This window comes from Passer domesticus, chromosome 30, assembly GCF_036417665.1.
Source record: "Passer domesticus isolate bPasDom1 chromosome 30, bPasDom1.hap1, whole genome shotgun sequence".
Taxonomy (NCBI): domain Eukaryota; kingdom Metazoa; phylum Chordata; class Aves; order Passeriformes; family Passeridae; genus Passer; species Passer domesticus.
The window spans coordinates 3,732,222-3,760,218 of record NC_087503.1 but is presented as its reverse complement, the minus strand read 5'-3'; the positions used below and the strand labels follow the sequence as shown (position 1 = coordinate 3,760,218).

Genomic DNA, 27,997 nt, shown 5'->3' with positions numbered 1-27,997 from the left:
GCAAGCCCCTGGTGCATGACAAATGGAAAAAAGTCCTGAAACTGGAGCGTGAGCCTGGTCTTTTGCAGGTCAGAGACCAGTCTTGCAAGCACCAGCCCCGAGTCAAGAAAACAGAGGAGCCAAAATCCACCACTAAAAAAGCCCTGCAGCCGGCACTTCACAAGCCCTCTGAGGAGAGAAAGGACAAGGGCTCCCAGCAGGCCGAGGCCAAAGGCTTTTTGGATGCCAGGCTCCTGAGACATGCTCAGGAATGTGATGCCCTCATCCCCAGTAGCCACAGGCCTGGGGAATGGCACAGGGAGAAAGTGCCCTTGCCTCCTGGGGAGAAGAAGTTGTTCTTGCCTTTGAGGAAGGCAGACTTGAAGAGGAAAGCCATGAGGAGTCCTGAGGAGTCCCCTGGAAAGAAGAAGGTGAGAGGGGCCAGGGCAAGTGGGTTTGGACAATGAGCAAGGTGGTGCTTGAAAAACCCATGTGGAGTTTCCCCTTCATAGGTTGTCAGTGGAGCCATGATGCTTCTCCTCTCAAGGGTGTTCCAGTGTGTTATTTTCAATGTTTTCAGCCAGAATCCATCGACGTGAGCTGTATTGGTCTGTACTTTAGGTGAACTTTTATGACCTGAGTCAATTTTCCCCCCTGTTTTTATTCTTCCTACTAGAGAGAAGACAAGGGGGATACTCCCAGGAAGAAAAGGCAATGAGACAAAACATTCCCAACAAAATACTTCCAGATTTCAGCCCACAAAGGCTCCAATCAACTGAAGTGAGTATGCAGTGGTGGGATGTCAGAAAGATGTGTAAATCTAAGTCTCTCTTCAGAAGGGTAGCATGAAGAACTGGATCTCCTGTCCAGACACTCCAGAGTTTGCTTCTAACGTTGGTGTGCCTTCTGCAACTTCAGCTGCTGCAGGTTAGCCTTTGCATGCTGGAAGCTGCTGTTGGTTGGTGGTTTATGTACAAATGATGAATGGGATGGGATTGTTGTGGAGCATGTCTTAAATTGTTTATTTTTTAGCATTAGTCTTATTCCATTGTTATGACAATGAGAAGAAGTTTACATTTTTGGTAGCAGACATGGAACTCAGTGTTACAATTTACTATGAAAGTTTTGTTGACTAATGACACAAAGCAAAAGCATCTTGACAGTAGTTCTATCTAACTACTACATGTACATGTATTTTTTGTTAAAAATATCTTTGCTTCTTTTGAGTATAATACTTGTTTGTAAACTTTAAAAGAAAATGCACAGAGCTCTATTATTAAGCTTAGAACATCTTAATATCTTGCTAGATATACTTTTCTGTAGCTTAGGGACAAGTGTTAATGAACAGAGCATTGTTTGATTTGTCCTTAATTTTCTACTTCTTCTGTAATTTTTCTGTTGATAAATGTTAGGGCCATTGCTTAGCTCTCATTGTAGCTTTGTTGTCTCTGAGGTTTGCTTTTTGTAGCTTTCCTAAAACTCTGTGCTTTTAAGAATTCCCACAGCAGCACCCAGTGCAGAAAGCAGCTCTGAAGGTGTAGGTGGGTCAGGGTAGGGAGCCTTTCCCTTCTGACATTCTCTGAAAGCACAGAGGTGTCAGGGCTGTTGATTGTCTGGGAGAAGGGCTGTTCCAGTGGCATTAGGAATGGAAGAGCTTTGATTCTGGAATTCCTTCCTCCCTTTCCCTCAGGGAAAATGAGCAGCTGTCTTAGTCATGTGCTGGCCTTTGGAGTGGCAAGGGTGGGAGGTAGTTTTGGGCAGAGAGGGCTCTGGAGCAGGTCGGGGATGGTGCTGTGCTCTGTGTCAAATGGTCCTTGGTGCAGCATCAGCTGAGCCAAGGCAGAGCAGCTGGGGAGCACGTCTGCAGTGAGGAGGGACCAAAGCACGGGAAAAGTGGCTGCTGAAAGAGGTGAGAGGACTGTGCCATGCACAGCAGAGTCAGGCAAGAAGTGCAGCCTTACACCTGAGCATTCCCACTGCGTTTAACTTCATTTCCTGCTCTTCTGATGCTGCAATCCATGAGCTGGGAATTTCTGCTTGGTGTGTTCTTGGAAACTTTGCAAAGCTGACTACAAATGGTGCAAATGAGCAGTGGTGAAACAAGGTTGAGAGCTACTTGGTGCTGCTTCTTGTTGCCAGAATTCCATGGACCCCCTGATTTCAGATGATCAGAGATGTGCTAGGCCACTCTGTTATTGAATGTGAAAGTCTCTGCCAATTCAAGCTGCCTCTTATTTGAAGCCTCTCATCTTTGAAAGTGTTGCCTTGTTGACACAACACCATGAATGGCAGGATGTATCCAAGCTTTTAAGAAATGCCTACATTCTATGTATATCAGAGTCATGAATTTGCTTCTCTTGTCCAGAGCATCAGAAGACTCATTCTAAATGGAGAGAGAAAATGTGTTGCTGCCACCACTGCCGGCCATGACTGCTGTACAACGTGAACCGAATTTGACCATGAGGACCCAAAAGAGACCCAGAGCTGTGACTGACAACCTGGAGCTGCCTGCCGTGGATAACCCTGCCAGGAAGCAGGATGGATTCTTTGCCAAGCACAGGAAAGTGGAGGAAGTCCCTGAGGAGCAATCCCAGGCCATCACCATTGGTATCCAGGAGGGCTGGTGGGAGTATTCCTGCAACCCAGGCGTGCTGTGTGATGCACTGCAGAAACATCCTCTCAGATAAGTGACCATTTCTGACTGTAGGCGACTGCAACTAAAAGGAGTGTGTGTATAAAAAGGAGTGTGTTTGTAAAAGGAAATGGACTGCAATCTGGGCCTTAGGTTGTATATCATTCGGAGAAAATTGCTGCATTTATGGGTTAAAAAATTAGAATTTACTTGCTTTTTATAAAAAATTTGGCAGTTTAATGATGGCTCGGGGTATGGGGTCTATGATAGTTGGGGGTGAGGGATCATGTGTCAGTGTTCTGTCTTAGGCCAGGTTGTGCACAGTGCATTAGCTGCCTTCTAACTGCTTGCTTTTTCCTGATAATTTTCCTGCTTCCAGCCCTCACTGCACTCCCAGCTATTGAGCAAGGAAATCTGCTGATGAATTTCTCTGTGCTTGGGAGAAGTTGAATGGTGCAAAGCATTGTGAGCTGCCAGGTGAGAAGCCAAAGTTGCATTTCAGTTACTGGAGGGATTGCTGGGAAAGAAGGCAAGAGGGGGAGAGCCCAGTGCATAGACTATGCCTGGGAGAAATGAACATTTTCTCTGGAAATTTAGGAAAGCCTGGCTTTGCAATTGCTTTAGGCATCTCTCTCTGAGCAGCTTTCTCTCGGTGGTTTTTCAGGGATCTGCAGGGCATGAGAAGAATCCTTTTCCAGTGCCTTCTGTGCCACATGAAGCCAAGACAAGAACACCTGAAGTTAGGACAGTAAGTGTTTGTTTTGCAGCCCTGCCTGTAGTTTCTGAGGACAGCAGCCAGGGCTGGCCCTGCAGCCACCCCAGCCTCTGCTTCCTCATGAGCACTTCTTTTGGGAGCAAAGAGAGAGGGAGGGATGGGGCAGAGCTGCCCTCTCAGGGAAGCACTTGCTGAGTAGCTTGGCTACAGCTGAACAGCACTTGAATTTTGACTCCTTGCTGGGCCTTTGATCAGTATTGGCCAGAAGGAATTCCTAGAGCTGCTGATCCGTTTTTGATTGTACACTTTAATCATTACAAATGTTGCATTGTCCTGTGGTACAAGCAGTGGGGAATACTGAAAAGCTGTAACCTGCCATCCCATGGGGCCTTGGCAGTGTCATTTTCCATAAAACACCAGGGTTTGTGGGCCCCTCTGGGCAAAGGGATGCATTGCTATGATCTGCTGGCAAACTTGCAAAAGAAAATAAACACGATGGGGCTAGCTGAGTGGCTGGCAGGCTGTAAAAATCCTCTGCAGAAAGAGGCAGCTACTGAAAGTCAAAAAGTCTTGCAGGTCCTCTTGTAGTAAAGTCACTCCAGTCATTGATTGTGTTCTGCCAGGTGTGCCTGTTGGATGAATGCAACCAAATGTTTTCTCTCTTGCTCCTTTTGTTCCAGAGTTTGCTGCTGAACAAAGCCCAGTGAGGGGACCAAGAGCCGGCCTGACCTCACATAGAGAATGATTCAGAACTTTCAGTGACCAAGTGCCCTAACTGGGTCTCCAGGATGTAAATAGTTCCAAGTTCTCTAGTCTATCGAAACCTTACAAACACTTTTGTTTTATTTACTGTTCAATGCAAAGCACCTGCTTTTTTTTTTTGTTTGTTTGTTTTGTTTTGTTTTAAATACAGTTGTGTGTTCTTTTGGTTACTTTTGGACATCCTTGTGGTTTTTGAGGATAATGCTTTTCTATCTTGCAAAAGAAGGGATGGGCTGTGGTATCAGCCATTAAGATAAAACTGTGGAGAGAAGGATGGTGTAATATTCACTATAAAATAACTGGTGGTTAATGAAATAAAATAAAAAACCCCACAGCGTTATGTGTACTAAAACCAGTGGCCAAAAAGGCAGTGGTCAGACTAAATGATAGAGATTCAAACAGGAAGGCAGCTGTCCCCAGAAATGTACATTCCAGGGGATTTCTCTCCTCTGACAGGAGGCATTTTGGTAAGCATCACCAGCAACCACAAACTAAGTGATAGAAATTCAAATAGCAGGGAGACACTGTCTCCAGAGATATATACTACAATGTCTATTCCAAGGGATTTTTCCTTTGACCAGATTCCAGCAGGAGGCATATTGATAAGCATCATCAGAAGTTTTCCCCAGGAAGCTTTTTACCTCACAGCATTCCAGGAATTATCCACCAGTTCCAGAAACCGTGATAATATGCTAAAGAAGAAACCCTTCCAGGGCACAAAGAACTGCATAAAAGGGACCCTCTGAGAAATGCTCTTTGGAAACCCATGGGGACTTTGGTGCAAAAGGGCCAAATCCTAAATCTCCCCAACTCTGATCACCCGGCTTAGAGTCAGTTTTAGCTTCTGTTTTATTCCAAATTTATACTTTGATAACTTCATAAATTTAATTAATTTAATTGGAGTAGTCATTTATAATAGTAGTATCCCAAAACAATTGTGATGACAGGAAAGAACATCTCCCTTTTCTACATCATTTCATGATGTAGGAACAGCTTAGCAAAGTACTGAAATAAAGTTCCTCTTGGTTTTGTGGTTGCTCCAGCTGCCTGCCTGTGGTGACTCACACAGCCACATTTCCCAACAATCTGTTGGACATTGCCATAAACAAAGACAAGACTCCCAGGGAAGTTCCTCCTGAGGTGGAAGAAAAGCAATTCTTATCTCTGAGGTCTAAGCATGTGGGGCATCTGCCTGCATCTGTCAGCCCCAGACTTTGCAGAGCCCAGGCTGCAGAAACCCTCAGGGTTCACAAGCACTGACAGTGATTCTGGCAGCCAGCACCGCCCTCCAGTGGGGGCTGTTTGAACTCCATTCTACAATGGCTTTCTTTTTTGGGCTTGATAAATGCATTTAGAGTGCATGGATGGGCATCTCACCCCATGACTCCATCTAAATTCCAGAAAATCATTCTAAAATCTTCACAAACCAGGGCTTACCTTTTTGTAGGAATTACTTGGAAAACATAAATGACTGTGTGAATATAGAAATATTGCTTCTAAATGTATAGACAGTTTTATGTCCCATGCAGTAATTTTGAAATGCTCTACAGAACTACTGGATCAGCTCTAACAGGAATCTCTTCAGTGAACCATCAGTGAGAGAAAAAGGATTTCATTCCTTCATATACTGAGCATTCAAACTATGATCTACCACATTTCACTCCAAATAGAAAAACCGGAAGGTGAGGTTAGAAACAGAAGCATTTTGCCATAACTTTTGCAGATCTTTAAAACAGCATCAAGAGAAATCAGGATGTTGTCAGACTATTATCCCAGCAGATTTCTGCCAGTCCTTAGATCATAGAAAAAAATAAAGTTCTTACAAATCTAAACACCCTCCAGCACCCTCAGAACATGAGGAGCTGTTCGTCTCTAACTATGGAATTCATGCCACAGTCTTCACATCATGGAGATATACACAATTATGTCAACCTCCTTCAGAAAGAACTGGAGTCCTTTCAGGCATAGCTGATTTTAATTGATTATGTCATCATCTTACTTCTATCATTCATCTAGAAATTCCTGTGAAGTTTCAATCCAGGATTGCAGTCAAAGATAACATTAATACAACATTGAGTTAGTGTGCTCAAGAAGATCCAAACAACAAGGTGCAGAAAGATTAACTTAGCCCTATTTTCTTGGTCTTTACTACCAAGGGAAAGGGCTCGGACAAAAGGAAATAGCCTCCAGTGGTGCTGGAAAGACCAAGACATTTCTCCTGGAAAGCCTTTCAGGTTTCTTCTCTGCCCATAGCCCTGTAACCTCACTGTGCCACAGGGAACATCCCAAGGAGACCGGGAAATGCCCGGGGTTTACGGAAAATGCAGACAGTGGGCATGCTCTGTGTCCCATACACTTCCCAAGGGCTGCCAAGGGACACGGGGCTGCAGTGACACGCTGTCACCATCCGCTCATACAAGCGGGGCTCGTGATGGTTCATTAACTGATCTCAGAGTGCACAAACAACATTGAGGGGATTTCAGCATTCATCAACACAAATGCACCTTTTATTGAGTGCCCGCAGCAAATGCCATAGAAGGATTAGAAAAGAGATAAAGGATAGAGAGAGAGAGAGAGAAAGAGAGAGAGAGAGAGAGAGAAGGCAGAATATTGCTACCAACAGAGAGACAAAATCCTCATGGTCCGGCTAATACATCCCTTTTCTCAGGTGAGGAAGAATCTCAAAACACCTGGTTAACTCAAGGTTCTAGTATAGTCCATTCCTAAGGAGGCAACAGGTCTTGAAATCACTGAGGGGGAACAGATCCAATAAAGAAGAAGTCCATTGAAATCGCTGAGGGGAAAAGAAGGTACAGCCAGTCTGTGTTCTCAGCAATAGGTGAGAACCATTGTCTTCTTGGTCCAATGGCCACACCTGCAGGCAAACATCTCACTTTTGGTCAGGTTGGCTCCCCCACACACCTCCCCTGTGTTAGGGGTTTCAGTCTCAGTCCTTGGCAGGGGGAAGCTTCTCCATAGAGAGATTTCATGTCTCAGTCCTTGAGAGGGAGGCTTCTCCCATTTCAGTCTATCTGTCACGGTGGTTGGAAAGCAGAGGATGGCTCTTGTGTGAGGGGAGGGACCACCAAAGGTTACCCCAGAAAAGTCCCACCAGGCCAAGAGGTGGGGAAATGCTCAAGCTATTGTCACCAAACAGGTGCCAGCGTATAGGGCAAGTCGCCTCCTTGGCAGGCCCTGCCAGAAGCAGGCATTGTAGACAGAGCTGTGAACAATCACTTGGCAGGGCAGAACTCTGCTCAGGGGCCTCAAGATTATTTGGCCTTCATCCACCACTGGCAGGCCACAATTCCCATCAGGGTCCTCAGGCTTCCCATGTCTGTCCTTGAGACGGTCGTGAGGCAAAGGGAGGGAACGTCCAGACTGTCTCTAACGCATGCTGTTGTAAGTTTGGTCCTATTGGTTTTGGGGAAAGAATGGGGAGTTGTTTGTTGTGAGGAGAAAAGGTGTCCAGGACTTGGTGGGGACGGGAGGTGGACGAGGTGAGGAGTGATTGGGCCAGGGCACCAAGCAATCATTCGACGCCCTGAAGAAATGTTTGGCCCAGAATGAACCTGGCTAAAGACCTATCAGAGCGCCTAAATTCCCCCAATCAGTGCATGGATCCAAACCCCACCAATCCTGGACCAAACAGAGTTATAAAAGGGGGGTTTTCATTTGGGCACGGTTCTTGCGGGTTCGGGGGCAGTGTGATTAGTTCACTTGGAAAAGAACCCAACGTGTTCGCAGCACGTTGTTATTTTTTTTGAGCTGTTGTGAGGGGGTCCAAGCTTATCTTGGACCATCCATTCCTTCCAGCTTGTTTTTCAATAAACGAGAGCCTTTTTCATCTTTTTTTTTTTAAATCTGGCCTCGTACATTCATTACACTGTGCTGGAAATGGAGTATTGAGACATGTCTAAAAAGACACACAGTCTCAAGAAAAAAGGGACTTTTTGATAAAATAACAGAGAATAAGAACTATTTAGGGCTGTTTTAAAAAGAATGTGAATTCTAGCTGAGTAATGAACTTGAACAGCACTTAATTGAAGAACAAGACACAATGCCTTTCTGCCTAATGCCTAAATCTAAACTGTGTTATTGAAAGCATTATTATGAATTGTAGTTCCTCTACAGGTTAAAGGACCAATTGAAGTCCTGAGGCCTCAGCACCAGGCCCTGTCTGAGGCCTGAACAACAGGCCCTGAGCCAAAGCTGACCTCTAAATAAATTTTCCCACCAAATGTTATATTTGTATCTACTCATTAATGAATCACTATGAGCAGTATGATCTCTGTATGTGTTCATTGGTAAAACATGGCTATACCTTTCTGTATTTAAAAATCAGACAAGGCCCCATCTAGCCTTGTTTGGGGCTGAATGGTCAAAGTCATCTCCCTTGGTTCCTCCTTGGGCCCTGGCCAGGCTTTGGGAGGAACCCAAGAGGAGGATGAAAGCAGATGTTCCTGCACTAGAAGTGCTGTCAGTTTGTTCATTCAGCACTGTTAGAGCTGGGCCCTCTCACAGCGAGGTTGGAGCCTCACCTGTGGCTGGAGGCACCTGCAGGAATTCCCAGTGTCCAGGAGTGGCTCTGCAGCCCTTGGCTGTGACAGCTTCCCCCTGATGCTGTGTGGATCTGGGGGATGGTAAAGGCTGAGGGGAACTGGTGCTGGATCTTTCTTAATCACTGCTGCAATCTTTGATCTTTGGTGGTGATGATTGAGTGCATTGCTGAGCTGCTCCTATTGTAATTATTTCCTAATGATTATGTGCTTTACTTTTGTAATTTTTGCAGATTTACCTTATAAAAATTAGACAGTTCCTTCAGTTGGTGTCTGTGTCTTTGGTGCTGATCCTGCCCCCTGGCAAAACTGACCTTGTGGGCTCCACAGAACCAAGGGGCCCTTGTGACACTGCAGGGCCTCGTGTGACCAGGGGACCATGGTGACCCTGTGGGGCTTCATGGAACCAAGGGGCCATTGTGAAACTGGGGCCTCATGAAACCACGGAGTGTATTCTGACACTGCGTGGGGACTCATGGCGACAAGGGTCCATTGTTTTCCTCTCCCTGGCACTGCCCAGTTCAGCCTTTCCCTGCCCCTGCCCCAGCCCAGCAGAGCAGCAGAGTCAGGTCTGGCCCTGCAGCAGGAACTGGAGGCACTGGAGGTCAGGGACAGCCACTCTGGGTCTGGAATGCTCAGCAGATGCTCAGCTCGGGCAGCTCCTGCAGCCCCAGGGCCAGCCCCGCTGCCCAGCCCAGCAGCAGAGTTGGCCCCGGGGCTCCTCAGGCAGCTCCTGCTGGCCCAGGGACAGGGCAGCCTCTTGCCAGGGCTCCTCTGCACACCCACGGGCTCCTGCTCTGCTCCTGGCCCATGCCAGCTGCCCCCAGAGCCTTTCCCAGGGGAACACGTCTGGGCTGGCCCCAGCAGCCATTGCTGCAGCCCCTGCCCTGCTGCCCAGAGCCCCGAGCTGGGGCTGCTGCTCTGCAGAGCACGGGGGCTGTGCTGCCCGGGGCCCTGGGCTGCCTCTGCTGGGCTCTGCTGCTCAGCCTGGCACACAGAGGCAGCTGATGGTGCTCCCTGCACTCACCCCCTCCCACACAGGCTCTGCGGGGCCATGGAGGGGGCTCAGAGGTGCCTGCCTTGTGCCAGGGCTGCCAGAGGGGCTTGGGGCTGCCCTGGATCCTCCTGGGGGAGTTCCCTGAGGCTCAGAGCAGGCAGTGCCCAGACTCCTTTCCCCGGGCCTGCTGTGTCCCTGGGCTGCAGAGCTCTCCTGGCTCACAGCAGACATTCAGTCCTTGATCTCGGGGTGAGCCCAGCCTGGCCAGGCCTGTGCCCAGTGAGCTCCACTCCCTGCTGGTCTCTGGCACACCCTGTCCCTGCAGGTCCCCTGTGTTCTCCTGGCAGCTCCCAAGGCCCTCCAGACAAACCTTCCCCTGCCATCAGCCCTGGCACAAGCTGCAGAGCCCCAGGAAGGTTCAGCACAGACCATTCAGCATCTGATGGGCACTGGCCACCAACAAGCAAAACCTGACCCAGACCTGAGTCCCCTGAAGGCCCCAGTGAGACCCTGATCTCATCCCACTGAGCCCTGGGAGAACAAGGAACACGAGGAGCCTCTTGAGAGTCCTGAGAGTGCCTCTGGAGGGGAGCAAAGCCTTCCTGCCCTGCGCTCAGGAGATGCCCTTTGCTGGTGGAGCTGCTGTGCTGGAGCCCAGCTGTGTCCCAGCAGTGCCCATGGCCTGTCCCTGCCTGAGGGCACAGCACGGACACGCAGCAGGACAGTGACCAAGCTGCCAGAGCACCCCGGCCTGGCACCCACAGCAGGGCTGGGAAGGGGAGTGTGGAGCTGGGAGGAGCAGATGTGGAAAGAGGCAGGGCCATTGTCCCTGGCCGTGCTGCTGTGCTGGGAGCCCCTTCCCTCCACCTCTGCTCACAGGCACTGCCCCTGCAGAGCCAGAGAAGGGCTGAGGAAATGCCTTGAACACACAGGTCAGGACAGCCACTTATTTTTATTCAAATACAGAGGGAACAAGCCACCTAAAAGCCTTTGTGTTACAAAAGAGAAGTGGAAGTTCATGTAGAAATGCTCAGAGTAGTACTAGAGTATATTATAAAAAACATTTTAACACCGGGAAAATAATAAGAAAAGGTCCCAGTGACAAAACGGACAAATAGGAAAAAAAGGCCAAGATTGTAAAGAGTTACATTCACAAGGTTCTGGAGCAGAAAAGTTTAACATTTCTGAAAAGATACAGTCATCATTTTCCTCAGGGTACCCTTGAGCTCCTGGTTACTCAGGCTGTAGATGAGGGGGTTCAGGGCTGGAGGCACCGTCGAGTACAGAACTGACAGGGCCAGATCCAGGGATGGGGAGGAGATGGAGGGGGGCTTCAGGTAGGTGAATGAGGCAGTGCTGATAAACAGAGAGACCACAGCCAGGTGAGGGAGGCAGGTGGAAAAGGCTTTGTGCTGTCCCTGCTCAGAGGGGATCCTCAGCACGGCCCTGAAGATCTGCACATAGGAGAAAACAATGAATGCAAAACAGCAAAATGCTAAACAGATGGTGAACACAAGAAGCCCAAGTTCCCTGAGGTAGGATTTGGAGCAGGAGAGCTTGAGGATGTGTGGGATTTCACAGAAGAACTGGCCCAGGGCATTGCCATGGCACAGGGGCAGGGAAAATGTATTGGCCGTGTGCAGCAGTGAATAGAGAAAGCCACTGGCCCAGGCAGCTGCTGCCATGTGGGCACAAGCTCTGCTGCCCAGGAGGGTCCCGTAGTGCAGGGGTTTGCAGATGGACACGTAGCGGTCGTAGCACATGATGGTCAGGAGGAAATACTCTGCTGAGAAGAAGAACATAAAGAAAAAGAGCTGTGCAGCACATCCTGTGTAGGAGATGGTGGTGGTGTCCCAGAGGGAATTGTGCATGGCTTTGGGGACAGTGGTGCAGATGGAGCCCAGGTCGCTGAGGGCCAGGTTGAGCAGGAAGAAGAACATGGGCGTGTGCAGGTGGTGGCCGCAGGCTACGGCGCTGATGATGAGGCCGTTGCCCAGGAGGGCAGCCAGGGAGATGCCCAGCAAGAGGCAGAAGTGCAGGAGCTGCAGCTGCCGCGTGTCTGCCAATGCCAGTAGGAGGAAGTGGCTGATGGAGCTGCTGTTGGACATTTGCTGGGGCTGCACATGGGGACCTGTTCATGGAGAAAGGACAGTGAAGAGTTAGAGGGGATACCTGTAACCAAAATCAATGCTATTTCCCATACACCCTTCCCTGTAACACACACAGACACCCTTTTTTTTTCATGAGTCCTGGAGTTTTCTCTTTAAGCTCTCCCATATCTGTCCTGGTATTCCTGGATATCAAAAACCCTCAGCATTTCTACAGCCTTCTGGGAGGACAGAGAAAGTTTTGTGATGCAAAGTTATGAGTAGAGAGTGAGGGGAGATGGTCTGGCACTTCATTCTCTTTGGAGTTTCTCTGGGCTTTAAAACTTTCTCAGGTGGAAGATGTTCACACTCCCAAGTTTTCCCTAAACATCACCAGGTACTGCTGAGAGCAGATGGATCCACCACAGCCCAGCTCCACATTTGTAGACAAGGACTCACTTTACTCATTTCACCAACCCGAGAGCATTTTCAGTGCCAGAACACCTCTGCCTTTCCCCATCAATCTTATAACTCACAGAGGCTTGGCTGGGGGACAGGAGGGAGGGGGCTTGTTCAGAGGGAGGGGCTGCACTGGAGGGGATCCTGTGGACATCTCTAAACTCTCCCTGCCACAGCATTGCTGGGTTTTGTTTCCTCTCTATGCCTGATCTTCTCTCTGCTTCCTGGAGATTTTCCTCCTGCAGGAGTTTCCCTGTGCCTGATCTCTCCCTGCCAGCACTCACAGACCCCAGATCTCTGTGCCCTCTCCTTGGCCTGACAGAACTCTGCCTGTTTGGAGAGCACTGGCTGGGGGCAGGTTCTGTTTGCAGCTTGGAGAAAGGACAGCTCAGACTGAGCCTGATGGGTCCAGCAAAAGTGATGCTGCTGCTATCCATGGGCAGAGTGTCTTAAAGCAAATTAGGGATCTACTATGAACTTATTGATCACTAAAAGTAACAGTTCAGATGTCTCAGGCACTTGTCAAAATTCATAATTAATAATTCATAATCATCCTTTATTGTTCATTCTCCCTCTATGCCATTCTCCAGTAGTAGCAAACTGAATACAAAGTCTTAGGAAATTTCTGCTTTTTTATCAAAATCCTTGACTTGAAAATATTTTATGACTGATCAGAACCCCTCAGCATGTCAGAGCTTCATGAGCATTTCACCTCCCCTGCAGCAGAAATACTCAGAGTTGTACTCACAGAGTCTGCAGACATTGGGATGTTCCAGCTTTAGGAGATGGCTCCAGGAGCTGCAGCTGCATTGTCCTGCAGCCAGAGGTTCCTGTGCCAAGGGCTGCCAGTGATTCTGCCCCAGGCACTTCTCAGCACCTTCCCAGCTCTGACTGATTGAAGCTCTCTGTGCCTCTGGGCTGTGCCTGGGTGGCTGCAGGCAGTGCCCCAGCCCTGCTGGGCTGCCACAAGAGCTGCTCATCAAGAGAAATGTGCTTTTGAAGCTCTTCTTGCTTACCAGGAGCTGCCTCAGTGCCAGGAGCCCAGCCCAGCTCAGCAGCACAGACACAGCACCAGGACTTTAATGACCCTCTGGGGCTTTGTGCTGAGGCCCTGAACATCGGTCCCTGAGAGGCAGCTGAAGAAACCTCTGCAGAACTCCAAGGCAGAATCCAACTCCAAAGTTTCTTGGACTTTTAATGGGTCCCACTGAGGGACACCACTGAGAAAGTGTCTCCAGGCCCCAGGCAGAGCAGAGAACTGGAGGCACTGATGCCAGGTGGGGACAAAGAGAAGCCAAGTCTTGGTGGCCTGGGGCACAGCAGCAGGGTCTGTGCCAGCAAGGGCTGGGAGGAGACACCTTGTCCTGAGGCCCTGCGGCCTCCTGGCACAGCCCCAGCCAGGCTGGGCACTGTCAGCCCCTTGTCCTGCCCTCAGCATCCCCCCCTAGCCCACATCCCAGTGGCCTCAAGGATCTGCTGGAAGGAGTCCCTGGGGAGCCTTGCTCAGCAATGGCCCTGGGGGCTCCTGAATGCTCCCAGGGACTGCAGGTTTTTCAAAGGACTTTGGGTTTGGCTTTTGCCTTGGACTCTCTGAGAGGTTTGTGCAATCATGGCCTCCAATTTTCTGTTGTAATTAGTCCCTGGAGAGGCTTTGTCAGTAACAACACTCAGTGGGGGTCATTAATACTTCAAGGTACTTCAGTTATTTTAAGGTACTCGGTGTTTCCCTTTTGATACAGACTCTGGGAGAGGTTTATGCAATCATGGCCCCAGTTATCTGCTTTAACGAGTCCCTTGAGAGCCTTGTACTGACACTCAGTGGGGCTCATTAATACTATGAGGTACTCAAGGTTTTTAAAGTACTTTGGATTTTCCTTTTCACACTGAGTCTTTGAGAAGTTTTTGTGCCATCCTGGCTCCCAGTTCTCTCCTCCAAGGAGTCCATGAGGCGCCTGTGCTGGGATGGACCTCAGTGGGACCCATTCACGCCTTGACATACTTCGGGGTTTTCTTCTGACTTGGACTCCTGGACAGGTTTGTACAATCTCCTCTCAGGTCCTGAGGTTCCAGGGCTCAGCTCTAAATGCACCCTGGGGCTTATTAGCATCAAGCAAGTCCTGCCAAACCATGGCTCTGCCTTGATTTCCCTCTGCTCTAGTGCAGTTCATTAGGAGGGTTTCCTTTTTCAGTTATGGAGAAATATTTCAAAGAGCTTCTAGGAAGTATGTATTCCTATTTTAAAAGGTGTCTTTTATTGCTGTTCTTATTACACAAGAGGTGATTGCAGCATTCAGTGACTGATATTGATCCAGCAGGGACTCTCCTAAGGAGCTCTGGCCTGCTCAGAGAAGCTGTGCCTTGAGCTCTGACCCAGTGTGGATAACCTTGCTCCACATACCCCATGCCCATTTTGTCTCTCCTCACTCACCTGGGACCTGCTTTGCTCAGAGAACTGGCTGTACACAGCCAAAGAGGGGTCATCTTCTTTTGTATTTTGAACCAATCTAAAACTCCTGAGTTTCCCCATTGAAAACAGACATCCTCCTCAAGTGTGTGCCAAGCCCAAGCTGCCACCAAGGAGGTTCCCCTTCCCTAAGGCAGAACCCTGCAAGGAATATTTTAGACACACAGGAAGTTCTGCAATAAACACAAATCCAGAGTTTGCTCAGGGCAGAATTAGACCAACTCCTGATGGACAGACCAGCTTTGAACTCCTTGCAGCTGAAAGCTCTGAGCTGGGAGGTGTGGGAGAGACCCAAGAGTGAGGGAAGGGAAATGCAGAGCACCCAGCAAGTGCTTCTGTGCAGACAGGCTGTGGGGAAGGGCACTGCAGACCTGCCCTGGGCCAGCTGGGAGGGTGGATCATCATCCCAGTCTGCACTGGGCCATTACAAGACACTGTTGGATGGACACTGCACCGACCCCAGCGCGCCAGCCCATTGCTCAGGGCTGCTGTCACTGCCCAGAGCCAGAGGGGATCCCTGGCTGGGGGCTTGTGCCATGGCCACCTGCCCTGTGCCGCGCTGGCCGCTCAGGCACCAGGAACCAGCAGCAAAGGGCACTGCCAGGGCCAAAGGCCAGCTCAGCCAGACAGAAAGGGGCAGTGCTGGCACTGTTTCCATGGCAGCCCTCACTGGGGGTGACACCTGGGTCACCTGTCCTGGCAGCTGCCATGGAAAGCCCTGGCAGGGACTGAGGGCACAGACACTGGCACTGAGACACTGCTGGGCTGGGTGCTGAGCACAGGGCTGAGCACGCAGAGATGGTTTTGTTCTTGCTGAGCTGCAACAGAGCCAAGGCCTGTCCTGCCCCTCCTCCAGCCACGCTGGGCAGGGGCTGGGGCTGTGGGGGAGCTTGGCAGGGGACACAGCCAGGACAGGTGGCCCCAACTGACCCCAGGGATACCCCAGACCACAGGACATCATGCTCAGTGTATGAAGTGCGGGGAACAAGGAGGAAGGGGGGAATGTTGGAGTGAGGGTTTTTGCCTTGCCAGGTAATTCTTAGGCAAGAGGGGGCTCTGTTTCACCAGTGGGCAGGGTCAGTACCAAAGACACAGACACCAACTTAAGGAATCCTGTAATTTATATAATGCACAGCTGCAAAGAATTACAAAAGGATAAGCTCAGCAAAGCACATAATCGTTAGCAAAGAATTACAAAAGAAGCTCAGCAATCCATCCAGTCATTACTACCAAAGATTGCCTGCAGTGATTAAAGAAAGGTCCATCCCCAGTTACCCTCAGACTTTACCATCACCCAGATCCACACATCAGCTGGGGCAGACAAGGACTGCAGAGCCACTCCCAGACACTGGGAATTCCTGCAGGTGCCTCCACCTTTGCAGGCAACCGGGCTCCAAGCCTGCTGTGAAAGGACACAGCTTTTACACTGTCAAACAAACAAGCTGACATCACTGCTAGTGTGAGAACATCTGGTTTCATTCTCCTGTTTGGTTTCTCCCAAAGCCTGGCCAGGACTCCTGGGGGAATCAACAGAGTTGACTTTGATCCTTCACCCCCAAACAAGGCCAGATGGGGCCTTGTCTGGTTTCTAAATACAGAAAGAGAAATCCATGTTTTGTCAAGGAACACATCCACTGATCATGTTGTTAATAATGCTTTGTTAGTGAGTGGATACAAATATAACATTTGGTTGGAAGGTTCATCTAGAGATGAACTTTGCCTCCGGGCCTGTTCAGGCCTTGATCCCAGCCTGTTCAGGCCTTGCTACTTGGATGGGTCCTGAGACCTACAATGAACTACAACCTTCATAACCATTCTTTCAATAGCACAGTTTAGATTTAGGTATTAGGCATAAAGGCATCTCCCTTTGTGCTTCAATTAAGTGCTGTTAAATTTCATTACTTAGAGCTATTCACATTCCTTTTCAAACATGCCTAAAGAGTTGCTGTTCTTCTCTGTTATTTATCAAATGCCTCTCTTTTCTTGAGAATGTCTCTTTTAAGACAAGTCTCAATATTCCACTTTCCAGCACAAAGTGTCACAACAACTCTAACATGGAATGTTAGAGTGCACACCAAGTGCACACATTGCAATGATGACAGACACTGCCACAAATGCATTTCACAGCAGCCTCCAGTTTGGCAGCCATGAAGCCAATCCCACCAAGAAGAATTTTCTTCTTTCTGCCACTTTTCTCCTGCTCCTTCTGTCAAGGTGATTGCTGACTGTTGGCCTTCAAACCCATCACTGAGAGCAGTGCAACATTCCTGTCCCATGACAGCCCAGGCTCCTCCTTGGCCAGCAAGCAAAAAATCCAAGGCCATGCGGTTCTGCAGAGTCCCCATTTGTGTTTGTTGGAGCCCATAGGATGTGCTACCAGACATTTTAACAGCATCATTTGCTACTTCTTCTAATAATCCATCCAGTCAACTCCACAGGACGGGGCAGCACACATGGGGCCACAGGATGAACCAGAATCTTTTGCTTTCTGAAACCCAAGGCACTCCTTGGGGGGAAAATGTTCTCTGGGCTCCAGGTCTTCCTTGTGGTTGTTGCTGAAGGACCCTAAATGGTGGCCCTGCAGCCAGGAGTGGGGTAACACTGACACCGACCAGCTCCAGCATCCCAAGTTCTACTGATATTGGGAGTGATGGTAAAACACAGAAATCCTCTCACACTGTGGCCTCTGTAACTAGAACAGGGTTCAGTTTCTCCTGAAGGGAAATCTTAGTGAATCCTGTCAAACGGATCATTGTATTCCTGTGTTTTCTTGTCCCTTCATTGACAGTTACGAGTCAGAGCCCATGGACAGAGTTCTGGCTAGCCCACAGGGTGGCCCTCCAAGAGAGCCCCATTCCTCCCAACTTCGGCTGAGAACATACTCAGCAATTAGTGACATGGAGTACTTTGGCTACCCTGATCTTGAAATTTTCAGAACTAATCATTAAATTTTGATGACTAATCCCTTGGTGAAACACTGGAGGTGTTTGTGGCAAACAAAGATTCTGGCTGACTATCAAGATACAACTTGCAGACATCAGCAGTACTTCAGTGACACTGTTCTTCATTCTTTTTTCTCAATCTCATTTGAGTAAGGAACAATAATTCTGTTGTCCGTGGAGATGGAGCCTTTTTAATTCCAGAACAATGCCCCCAGGGTCCTTTCCTGTTCAGCTTCACCATATTGTCTGTGGCTAACAAGGCTTGGTGGGGCCCTTTCCCCTTTGGCTGGAAGGGGGCTGGGTCCCAGTCCCTGAGGGCACCCAGGCTCCTGGATGGAATTTGTCTGGAAGTCCCTCAGTGTCACAGCAGCATTCACATGGAGCCCTGTGGATCAGACCATTTTCCAAAGGGGCCATTGGGGCAAACAAGGAGATTTGGTCTGGCAGGATGTATAAAACAGTATCCTGTAATATCTACTTGTTCTCACACAGAACACTTGGCTGCAGGGACATATTCCCATTGTTCCTGCCCAGGTTTCAGGATTCAATATTGTCTTTCCTAGGAGCTGCTCCTTCAGCTGCCTCAGGAGGGCCTTTTGGCCTCTTGGGCCACACTCTGCCTCCATTATTAGGACTGCTGCATCCAAACCCTTTATCTCCACAAATGGTAATGACTGGAGGTGGATCTCCATTTTTCACAATCGTGCTTAAAATTGCAATATCAATAATTGTGCTACCCTGTCATGGGGTTGAATAATCCAGTCTTATTGACAATTGTTTAACAGAATTACTGTAATTTCTCCTTTATATTCAGCACCAATTCCTCCTTTCCTCCTGCCATGACATGAACATTTTGCAAGGCCAAGCTCCAAATGAGCAGTTACCAAACAAAAGAGTCCTGGAGGAATCAGAATTCCTGTCTCACTATTGATAGCTTTCATTTGCTTTGGATTTATCCTAATTAATTCCAGTGCATGAAGGTCCAGCCCCACAGCCTCTGGGCTGGCCCTGCCAGGGGCCATCACACCCACAACAATTTCCCAGGCAGTCCAAGCCTCACTGCCCATGGTTGTAGTTGCAAATTGGGTGCAGCTGTGCACAGCCAGGGGGTTTCCATTTCCCCAGTGGGCCATTGTTAAGGGTATGGAGCACATCTGGGAGATGGGTTCTCCATGGGGACAGGTTCCCATCTCCTCCTTTTTTCAACTGCTCTTTTAACAACCCCTTCACCCGTTCAACAAATCCTGCAGCTTGAGGATACTCTGGTTCATGAAAAACCCTGCAGTCTTAATCACGGTATTTTTCACAGTAACAGACAAAGCACTCTGCATCACAGTATCAGCAAACCCTGTAAAAATAAACAATTTCATCCCCTCTCCTTTTTTCATTGTATACAATCTCACAAAGTTTACCTCTGACATTAGGGTCCTGGCCAATCCTTTTCTGTAGAGTATTTAATGTTACATCCCTGAGCAGCCAAAGCTACCAAATTAGTATTGTCAGCAGTATTTCACATTATTACTATTTTATACATAGATATAGGTATTGATATAGAAATATAAATATAGACAGATAGGTATAGGCATATATATAATATATATATATAAAATATATATATAAAGGTCTTGTTATACTATAAATATGTACATAGTTATTTATGATATTAATATTTCACTTGCACAAATGCATTGAAGCTCAAGATTAAAACCTTCTGTTGCTCCATGTGGAGCATTCCAACAATAATTGTTCCTTCTGAAGGTGCTGTTTCCGATGTACTGTTAACAAATTCATCTTTGTCTGCCCAACCCCACAAATTATTTTCCTTTTCCGTATGCAATTTTTGGATGCATTTTAAGACATCCAGGGGTTCAGCTTCTTTTAACCAACTGCCCCACTGCTCACACAGTGCTGCGACCTCAGCCCACTCCAGAGCCAGCCAACTCCAGGGAAGGGCTTCCCATCTGGGAATTTCTGATGCCACTGATTCCTCACATTTACATTTAACAAGTGACATTTTGCTATGATCTGGCCAGACTCTGCCAGTTTTGTTTTACCAGTGGGCATGGTCAGCACCAAAGACACAGACTCCAACTGAAGGAATCAGTGTCATTTACTGCAGCTCAAAGCAGCAAAGAATCACAAAAGGAGCAGCTCAGCAATGCACCCAATCATCAGCACCAAAGATTGCAGCAGTGATTAAGAAAGATCCAGCACCAGTGTCCCTCAGACTTCACCATCCCCCAGATCCACACAGCAGCAGGGGGAAGCTGTCATAGCCAAGGACTGCAGAGCCACTCCTGGACACTGGGAATTCCTGCAGGTGCCTCCAGCCACAGCTGAGGCTCCAACCTCGCTGTGAGAGGGCCCAGCTCTGACAGTGCTGAATGAACAAACTGACAGCACTTCTAGTGTGGGAACATCTGGTTTCATCCTCCTCTTGGGTCCCTCCCAAAGCCTGGCCAGGGCTCAAGGAGGAACCAAGGGAGCTGACTTTGATCCTTCAGCCCCAAACAAGGCCAGATGTCAGATTTCATGGCCTTGTCTGGCTTGCAAATACTAAAAGATCAATACGTGTGTCACTAATGAGTAGCTACATCTATCACAGTGCTAATGGCCATGCATATTTAATCAGTGAGCATATACAAAGATAACCTTTGGTTGGAAGGTTCATCCAGAGGCCACCTTTGGCTCAGGGCCTGCTGTTCAGGCCTTGGCACTTCAGGGACGTGGTTTAGTGCTGGACTTGGCACTGCTGAGTGAACGGCTGGACTGGATGAGCTCAGAGGTCTTTTCCAACAGAAAGGATGCTGTGATTCCATTATTATATCTGCTGCATTCAGCTAGGTCTATTTGAGCAGCATTACTTTGCTCCAAAAGTTCCCTCTTGTTCAGCTCCTGTGGCCTGTGGTGGCAGCTCCTTCAGCTCCTGGTGCTAAGCTGCTCATGCTGAACGAGACAACTCGGAGAGATGAATACAGTCCATGCAATTCCTCCTGGGACACAGAGAGGGGAGGGTGTGGAAACAGGAGCATTGTTTGCTGTGGCCTCCTCTCTGCCCTTCACGCCTTTCAGTGCTTTGAACCAGCAAGGAGCTTTTTCCAAGCGTGCAATGGAGCAGCTGCTCCGGCTCCCAGCTCTGGCCCTTCCCAGTCTCTGACCTTGCTTGCCTTTGTCCCTCTTGCTGTGCCTTGGTTCCCCCAGGGCTCAGTGGCTGCTGCCCAGGACTGTAGGACTGGCGCAGATGCAGTGGTTGAGACCCTCCTTGCTCCACATGGGAACCAGGAGCAAAGGGCTGCAGCACCTCGTGCTGGGGCAGAGCCCGAATTCTGAGAGGGAATAACAGAGTTATTAATGTGTATTGCTGCATTGGCATGCAGGTGCTGTGCCTGGAAACACAGAGTTCAAGATGTGCAAAAGAATTCTGCAGCTCTTGACTGGATCAGGATGTTAGCAGTGCTGAACTCCAGCTCAGTCCAAAGCAAACACATCACACCTCTGCTCGTACTTGCTAGCTTTTTTTCTTCAGGGTATCCAGAGAAAAGTAAACAGAGGAGGAGCCTACCTTTTAATTGTTTATCAGAAATGTTTCTCAATTTGCTGTACATTCCTTTTTTAGAATGAGTTTTCTGTTTAAAAAAAAGGAAAAAAGAAAAAAACATGAAAGATAAAAACAAAAAACAAATGTGTAGTGAAAATCTTTAACTTTGGATTAAGAGGTAACTGATCTTTTTAAAAAGAGAACTCAGTTACTTTGCAAATGTTCTGATGGCATGGATCCATATTACTGACCTCAACATCACGTTTTTAAAAGATTCTGGGTTTTCTTTGTAATATTAAGTTATTTTACATTGTGGTTGAATAAATAGGAAATTGAAAGATGGATTGTGCATGACTGTGTCTTGAGTGTAAAAATATTGCAGTTTGGAATTTGGATCTAAAGTGTTGGAAATGAAATTTATAAATCCCAGTGGATTGCGTGATAGCAGCTTTCCTAGAGGATGTGCAGCACTCCAAGGACTTCATCAGTGGGGTTGGGGGTAGTTGGACATTTGTCCTGTGCCACTCTGAGAATGGAATGGAACTTCGCCTGCCACCAGCCCAGGTCACCCTCTGCCACCAAAGCTCCTTGGACCTTGTGTCGCCCAAGCAGACACAAAGTGTTTGTGCTGCTCCCCCTTTTGCACAAACCCACAGAGAGCTGGGATTTTTCCAAGTCTCATGTCTGCATTGGGCCATATTCCTAGAGAAGCAGCAGCCCATCCCAATGAATATGGCGAGTTATGTGGATGGTTGTGAGCTCCACTTCCTACCTGGAAATCCTGAATCTGCTTCTGAATGCTGCTCCTTCAGCTCTTGGACGCCTTCTCCCACAGAGTAGGGAAAAAATACCCGGGCCACCAGTTAAATGGTGAGTTATGCTAAAGTTACTGCTCTGTGGGAAATCCCTATCCATCCATATCCTATTAATATATCCATACCTGGGGGTGTGCATGGTTTTGTCTTGTGTACAAAGGAAGGAGTGTGCAAGCAACGTGACTGACACTTTCACTGTCCATGTTCATCCCATACCCATGGGTATAGAGACATTATGGAAACCCTGGCACACACAGACCCTTCTGTCCCTGGATACAGAGGCATCCAAGAGCCCCTGGCACACACAGACCCTTCTATCGATGGATACAGAGACATCCAAGAGCCCCTGGCACACACAGACCCTTCTGTCCATGGATACAGAGACACCCAAGAGCCCCTGGCACACACAGACCCTTCTGTCCATGGATACAGAGACATCCAAGAGCCCCTGGCACACACAGACCCTTCTGTCCATGGATACAGAGACATCCAAGAGCCCCTGGCACACACAGACCCTTCTGTCCATGGATACAGAGACACCCAAGAGCCCCTGGCACACACAGACCCTTCTGTCCATGGATACAGAGACATCCAAGAGCCCCTGGCACACACAGACCCTTCTGCCTCTGGAGGATGGAGCGTGGCGGGTGGGGGCGGTTGGTGGGCAGCGAGTCCCGGACAGCAGGCCAGACCTGACTCCAGCCCTGCCAGGCCCTGCCAAGGCTCAGTACCAGCTCCTCTGGAATGGGAAAGCCCTTCAGCATTGTCCCTGCCCAGAGGGGCAGTGCTGGCCTGGCAGCACAGGTTGTTTTCCCCTCAGGCTGCAGGAGATGAGAACACAACGCTTGCCAGCACTGAGTGCGAGGCACAGCTCCGGGTGCTCCCCATGAACCTCAGCTCTGGGAGCACTGTCTGCCCCAAGCTCCAGGGGCTGCAGTGGGAGACCGGCTGGGCTCTGCCCTGGGGCCATCCTGCAGGGACAGCTGGAAACAGGGAGCATTCAGCTTCCACAAACAGCCAAGCCAGGGCTGCAAGGCAGCTGCTCCAGCCCGGACTGCACTGCTGTGTGCTGTGCTCTGGGGCTGGGGCTCCCCACACAGGGGACTGGACTGGTGTGCCAGAGGAGACAGAGAAGCTTCAGCTTCAGCCTAACTGAGGTGGCTGTATGGGCTGGGAAGAGTGGGGAGGCTCAAGGGGATTCACAGAGCTCATCTTGCTGCAAGGATGAAGAAAAGGGAGTGGGAACTCAGCAGTGAGGAGAGCTGAGGGCTGGAGAGTGGCTCTGAATGACACTAAAATCCCACTGCACCTCTGAGACATTGCTGCTCCTCAGCCAGTGACAGCATGAGTCCCTAAACCTGGGGTTCGGCCTTTCTTGTGGTCAGGGGCAACAAGGAAGGCCAGCAAGTAAAGGGGACTGCAATGGGCTGGGAATTCACTGGGGGAAAAAAGGGAGCAGTTGAGAAGTAAAAGGCAGGTGGGGGAGAGAACTGTTCAGAGAAGGGCTGAGCTACATCTTGAGCACGGTGAAAAATGTCATTTGGAGTCATCCCAGACTGATTTGATTTCAGAAGGTATTGAACAATTTTAATTTTTGGGAGGTGTCATGTTTTCCCTTGGAGGTGTCCACGCTGCAAACTTGAGCTGTGTTGTCAAAATGCTCAAGCAAGTCTGTGCTGCAGGTGACACCATTTCTTCTTTGGCTGATTCCAGCCCGGTGCTGAGCTCCAGCAGAGCCCTGGCAGAGCCCAGAGCAGCCTCAGCATCCACAGAGCCCGCTGCAAGGAGAGAAACCAGAAACTGCCCGTCAGCTAATGGCTCCTGTCCCCTAGTCCCAGCTGCCCGCGGTGCCCAGGCCGTGCTGGCTGTGCTCAGAGCTGTGCCCAGAGCTGCCCATCAGTGCTGCCTTTGGGAGCAGGGCAGGAGGGCAGGACATGTGCCCAGCCTGCAGCCAGCCATGGCACATCCACCTGCTCACCTGCTCAGCAGCTGCCCAGAGCAGGATGCTCCTGTGCTCGCTGCCATCTCCCAAAAGCTCTGATCCCACCCTGCCAAGCAGACAGGGACCCACCTCATGCCATCCACGGCTGGAAAAAAAGCTGGTCCCAAACAATGTCCTCAGCCTGCTCCAAGGGCACGGCCCATCCATGCCACAGCTGCTCCCAAGCACTTCCCAGTGCAGACTGGACCATCTAGAATGCTTCCTCTAGAAAAACAAACAACAAATTGTTGAAAATAGACTACACACAAAAAGGGAAAAAAAGAACAAAGGTAAAAATCATATCTCTGTGTGGGGATTGAGGAAGGCCCAACCCCTGCATGCTAGGGAAAAACCCAGCCATGGGTGAGCAAAGCCCAGGTTTTCTCCCTTCTCCCTGCACTGTCCCCCACAATAACCGTGATCCCAAAGCAAACAAGGGCAGTGGAGCTGCCCAAGCCCTTCCTAGCCTGCACAGCAAAGCAGCCCCTGCACAGATTTGGGAGTCCCACCCCTGCTCCCACCACGGGGGTTTGTTTGTGTCGGGCTGGCTGCCCCAGCCCCAGCCCGGGGCACGGTGGGTGCTGGGGGCTGTTGGCAGGGCCAGGAGCCCACTCCCATTTTGTACCCACCCCAGCCCATCCCACCAGCCCTGCCAAAAGCAGCTGGGCAGCCAACTGAAGGATCAGTTGCATCTGCCCCAGCCAAGGGGGAACCTTTGCTTCCCAGCCAGGCTGGGCAATGCCCAAATCTGGGAGCATTTCCCCAGGTGTGGACTCATCTGAAAATTCCCTGTGGAGTTTGGCTTTGAAGAAGGTGCCAGAATCAAAGTGCATCACCTTCAACTGCTGGTGGCCAGGTTGAGGAAGAGGTTGTCATCCTTGATGTCATCCTCGCTGTCTCCTGCAGCAGCAGCCCCACCCGGTACAGCTTCTCTGGGGGGTTCCTTCTCCTTCCCTTGGGTGAGACCAGGCTGTCAGGGCTCTGCCCAGGGCCCCAGCTGTCAGGGAACCAGGACAAGCAAAACCTGCTTGGATGGCGGCCACCAGGGCTGGGTAGAGCAGCTCAGCTCCAGCACAAGGGCTGCGTGTTCCCATCCCATGACGCTGGTACAGTGACACGGGCTGGGTTCCTTTGCTTCTCATTGCCAAGGCATGTGTGCAGCTGTAACTTACCAGGGCCCTGCATCACAGTGTGACTGTGGCTCTCTCCCTTCTTCTAGGGCAGATGAATATCCTGCATCCAAGGATGACAGAACACCTCTTCTAATGAGGGTCTGTCCAAGAAGTGCATGGATAAACACCACCCGATCAGATTTTGGCACTCTGGGGAGAGAAACCAGAAACTGCCCGTCAGCTGGAGAAGGCTCCTGACTGCTTTGCCCCCCTATTCCCTGCCCAGGCCATGCTGGATGCGCTCAGAGCTGGGCCTGAACTTTCCCATCAATTCTTGGTTTTGGGGGAGAGCAGGACATGTGCCACCTCCTCAGCAGCTGACAGAGCGGGATGCTCCCGAGCCCGCTGCTGTCTCCCAGCACTGGTATTGCACCCATGCCCAGAGAAGAGGATTCACCTGGAGAGAGCCGTTGTGGCAGCGAGAGCTGGCCCCAGCTGAAGTTCCAGCCCCTCCTGAAAGGCATCTTCCCACAGACCATCTGGTGCAGCAGGATGCCCAGGGACCAGATGGTAGCTGGCTCACCATGGTACCAGCCAAAGCGGGTCCATTCCGGGGGGCTGTATGATGGTGTTCCTGTGGAATACAGATGGAGTTCGTCAGGGGGATGCTGCTGCTCCCAGAGCCTGGCCCCAGCATCCCTGGGCGTGCAGGGGCTGCAGCAGTGGCACACAGGGTGACCACTGCCCTCTCACCAGCACTTGGGACTGGTGTACAAACTTTGGGTTGGAAAAGAGGCCACTGGTGTGGGAAGGGGACAGCGGAAGCCCTGGCTAGGCCTGACCATGACACGCAAAGGAAAAACCCACTGCGTGCTGGGGAAAAAACATGCCCTCATTCTCCCTGCCTGCATTGCCCCAAACATATTATGAAGCCAAGGCAAACAGGGCGAGTGGAGCAGTCCAAGCCCTTCCTCTTGCCTGCACACCAAACCTGGGGCACAGGTTCTGACCTCCCTCTCTGCTACCCCCACCCACAGCTGTTTTTGTCAGGCTGGCTGCACCAGCCCAGCCCCAGTCCTGGGCAGAGTGGTGGGCAAATCCTGCCAGCAGGGCTGGAAGATGGCTCCCCACCCAGCCCTGCTCTAAAGCAACTCAGCTGCAGATTCAGTCCCCTGAGTGGCAGCAAAAGGGAGAATCCCCACTGCCACACCCAGCTTGGGCTGTGAGATGTTGGGCCATGAGATGCCAGGAGCGGGAGCACAGCCCTGTGTAGGCTCACCTGCAAAGTGAGTGTAGGCTGTGTCTTGCAGGTAGGTGCCACAGCCAAAGTCGATGAGCTTTGCCTGCCCGGTGGCCAGGTCAACCAGGATGTTCTCTGGTTTGATGTCCCTGTGCAGGACCCCGCAGCTGGTGCAGTGCCGCACGGCCTCCAGCACCTGGCAGAACAGCGGCCGCGCCACCTCCTCCGGCAGGAACCCCCGTGCCCGAATGAAATGCAGGAGGTCCTGAGACTGCTCTGGCTGCTCCAGCACCATCAGAATGTCGCTGAGGAGCTCAAGCCATTCTAGCAGCTGGATGACACCGGGGAAGCCTGTGGACACCTTGTCCTGCAGCACAACCTCCAGGGGAGCGCTGGTGCCGTCGGGCTGCGGGAGGAGCACGATGCTGTCAGTGGGGGCCGATGCCGTGCCAGGGCTGGGCAACCCCTCAGCCAGCCCGGGATGCTCTGCGCCCTGCGCTGGCCCCACACCCACTCCCCCTCGAGACGTCCTGGCGGCTTCCACCATGCCGGGGCTCGGCTCATCCCCGCTTGGCACGGCCCGGCTTCTCCCGCTGTCCCGGCTCACTCACCAGCTCGCTCCAGTGCCGGATATGGTTCCGTGACACCCTTTTGATGGCCACCTGCAAGCCATTCCCTGAATGCAGAATTTGTACCTGACCCAAGCACTGCACTTACCTCTCCAGCATTGATTTCCAAGAAAAACAGGGGAAGCCAAACTGTGTGTAGGTCATGGTATCTTAAAATGTCTAAAACTTGCCAAGTCATGGATCTTAGAAGTGAGATCTATTTGGAATTAATGGGATGGACAACTAGTGCAAGATGGAAAAGGGAAGCATAAAAATAAATCGAGAAAAATGTCTTTAATTGTTTCAATTTTCGTTTAATTTCTTAAAAGCTCTTTCAGTTTTTCCAGAATCTTCTCCTCAGTCCTGTTTGCTTTTTCCAAGAACCTTTCCCGGAGAACGAGGTGCAGCTTCTGTCACAAGGTGTGCCACCAACTGCAGCTTTCCACACTGTGGGTGCAGCACAACACTTGCAGCAAAGCAGGAGAAATATTTGAAGAATTTGACAGCTTGTTCTTTTCTTTTCCTTGTGGGCTGGGCAGCTGTGCCATTGGTAAGGTTTTCATTGTTACTGTTCTACCCTAAGAAAACATGACAGGCTACCAAGAACTCTTAGGGAATGCAAGCCTGACTGAATGCAGAGAAACAAACTCTGGAGCCTGCAGCCAGAATTGGAGAGCTGTGTGATCATCATTCCAACACCCCCAAGGACATCTTGAAAATGATCTAGAAGACGAAAATGGGCTGACAGGGAGTTTGTTTCTGTCTTCAGTCCAGATTCTTCTACATCTGAAAACAATTCCACAGTCTCCATCTAAATCAAGAGTACAATCAGTTCATGAAAAGCCCCAGAACAAACTGTACCTCTCAGGAGATGACTGAAAGAATCTGAAAAGGGAAACTGCAGGAGAAATGCATTTCTCAGCACTGCAGTACTTGCCTACCGAAACCCTCGTCCATTTCCTCCCCATGCCTGGATCTGTTGGTGTCAGTTCTGTATTGGGTGGTGCCTCCAGCCCTGAATCCCCTCATCTACACGCCTGAGGAACCAGGAGCTCAAGGCTGCAGTGAGGAGACTGATGACTGGACATCTTAGGAAGCATTAAACTG

At 50.0% G+C, this 27,997-nt stretch overlaps 1 protein-coding gene and 2 long non-coding RNA genes across 3 annotated transcripts; 2 read left to right on the top strand and 1 right to left on the bottom strand.

Moving 5' to 3' along the window:
- Positions 1 to 334: 334 nt before the first annotated feature.
- Positions 335 to 2,422, top strand: LOC135287682 (uncharacterized). Its single transcript, XR_010351245.1, has 3 exons — positions 335 to 410; positions 656 to 759; positions 2,345 to 2,422. It is a non-coding gene; the product is annotated as an uncharacterized LOC135287682 (long non-coding RNA).
- Positions 2,423 to 2,496: 74 nt separating this feature from the next.
- LOC135287671 (uncharacterized) lies at positions 2,497 to 4,206 on the top strand. The gene is made up of 3 exons (XR_010351232.1): positions 2,497 to 3,088; positions 3,276 to 3,359; positions 4,007 to 4,206. It is a non-coding gene; the product is annotated as an uncharacterized LOC135287671 (long non-coding RNA).
- A 6,563-nt stretch (positions 4,207 to 10,769) lies between these two features.
- On the bottom strand, positions 10,770 to 11,752 carry LOC135287616 (olfactory receptor 14J1-like). The gene has a single exon (XM_064400892.1). It carries the CDS (start codon positions 11,750 to 11,752, stop codon positions 10,820 to 10,822), a length of 933 nt encoding a protein of 310 aa, XP_064256962.1. The 3' UTR covers positions 10,770 to 10,819.
- Between the last annotated feature and the right edge of the window lie 16,245 nt (positions 11,753 to 27,997).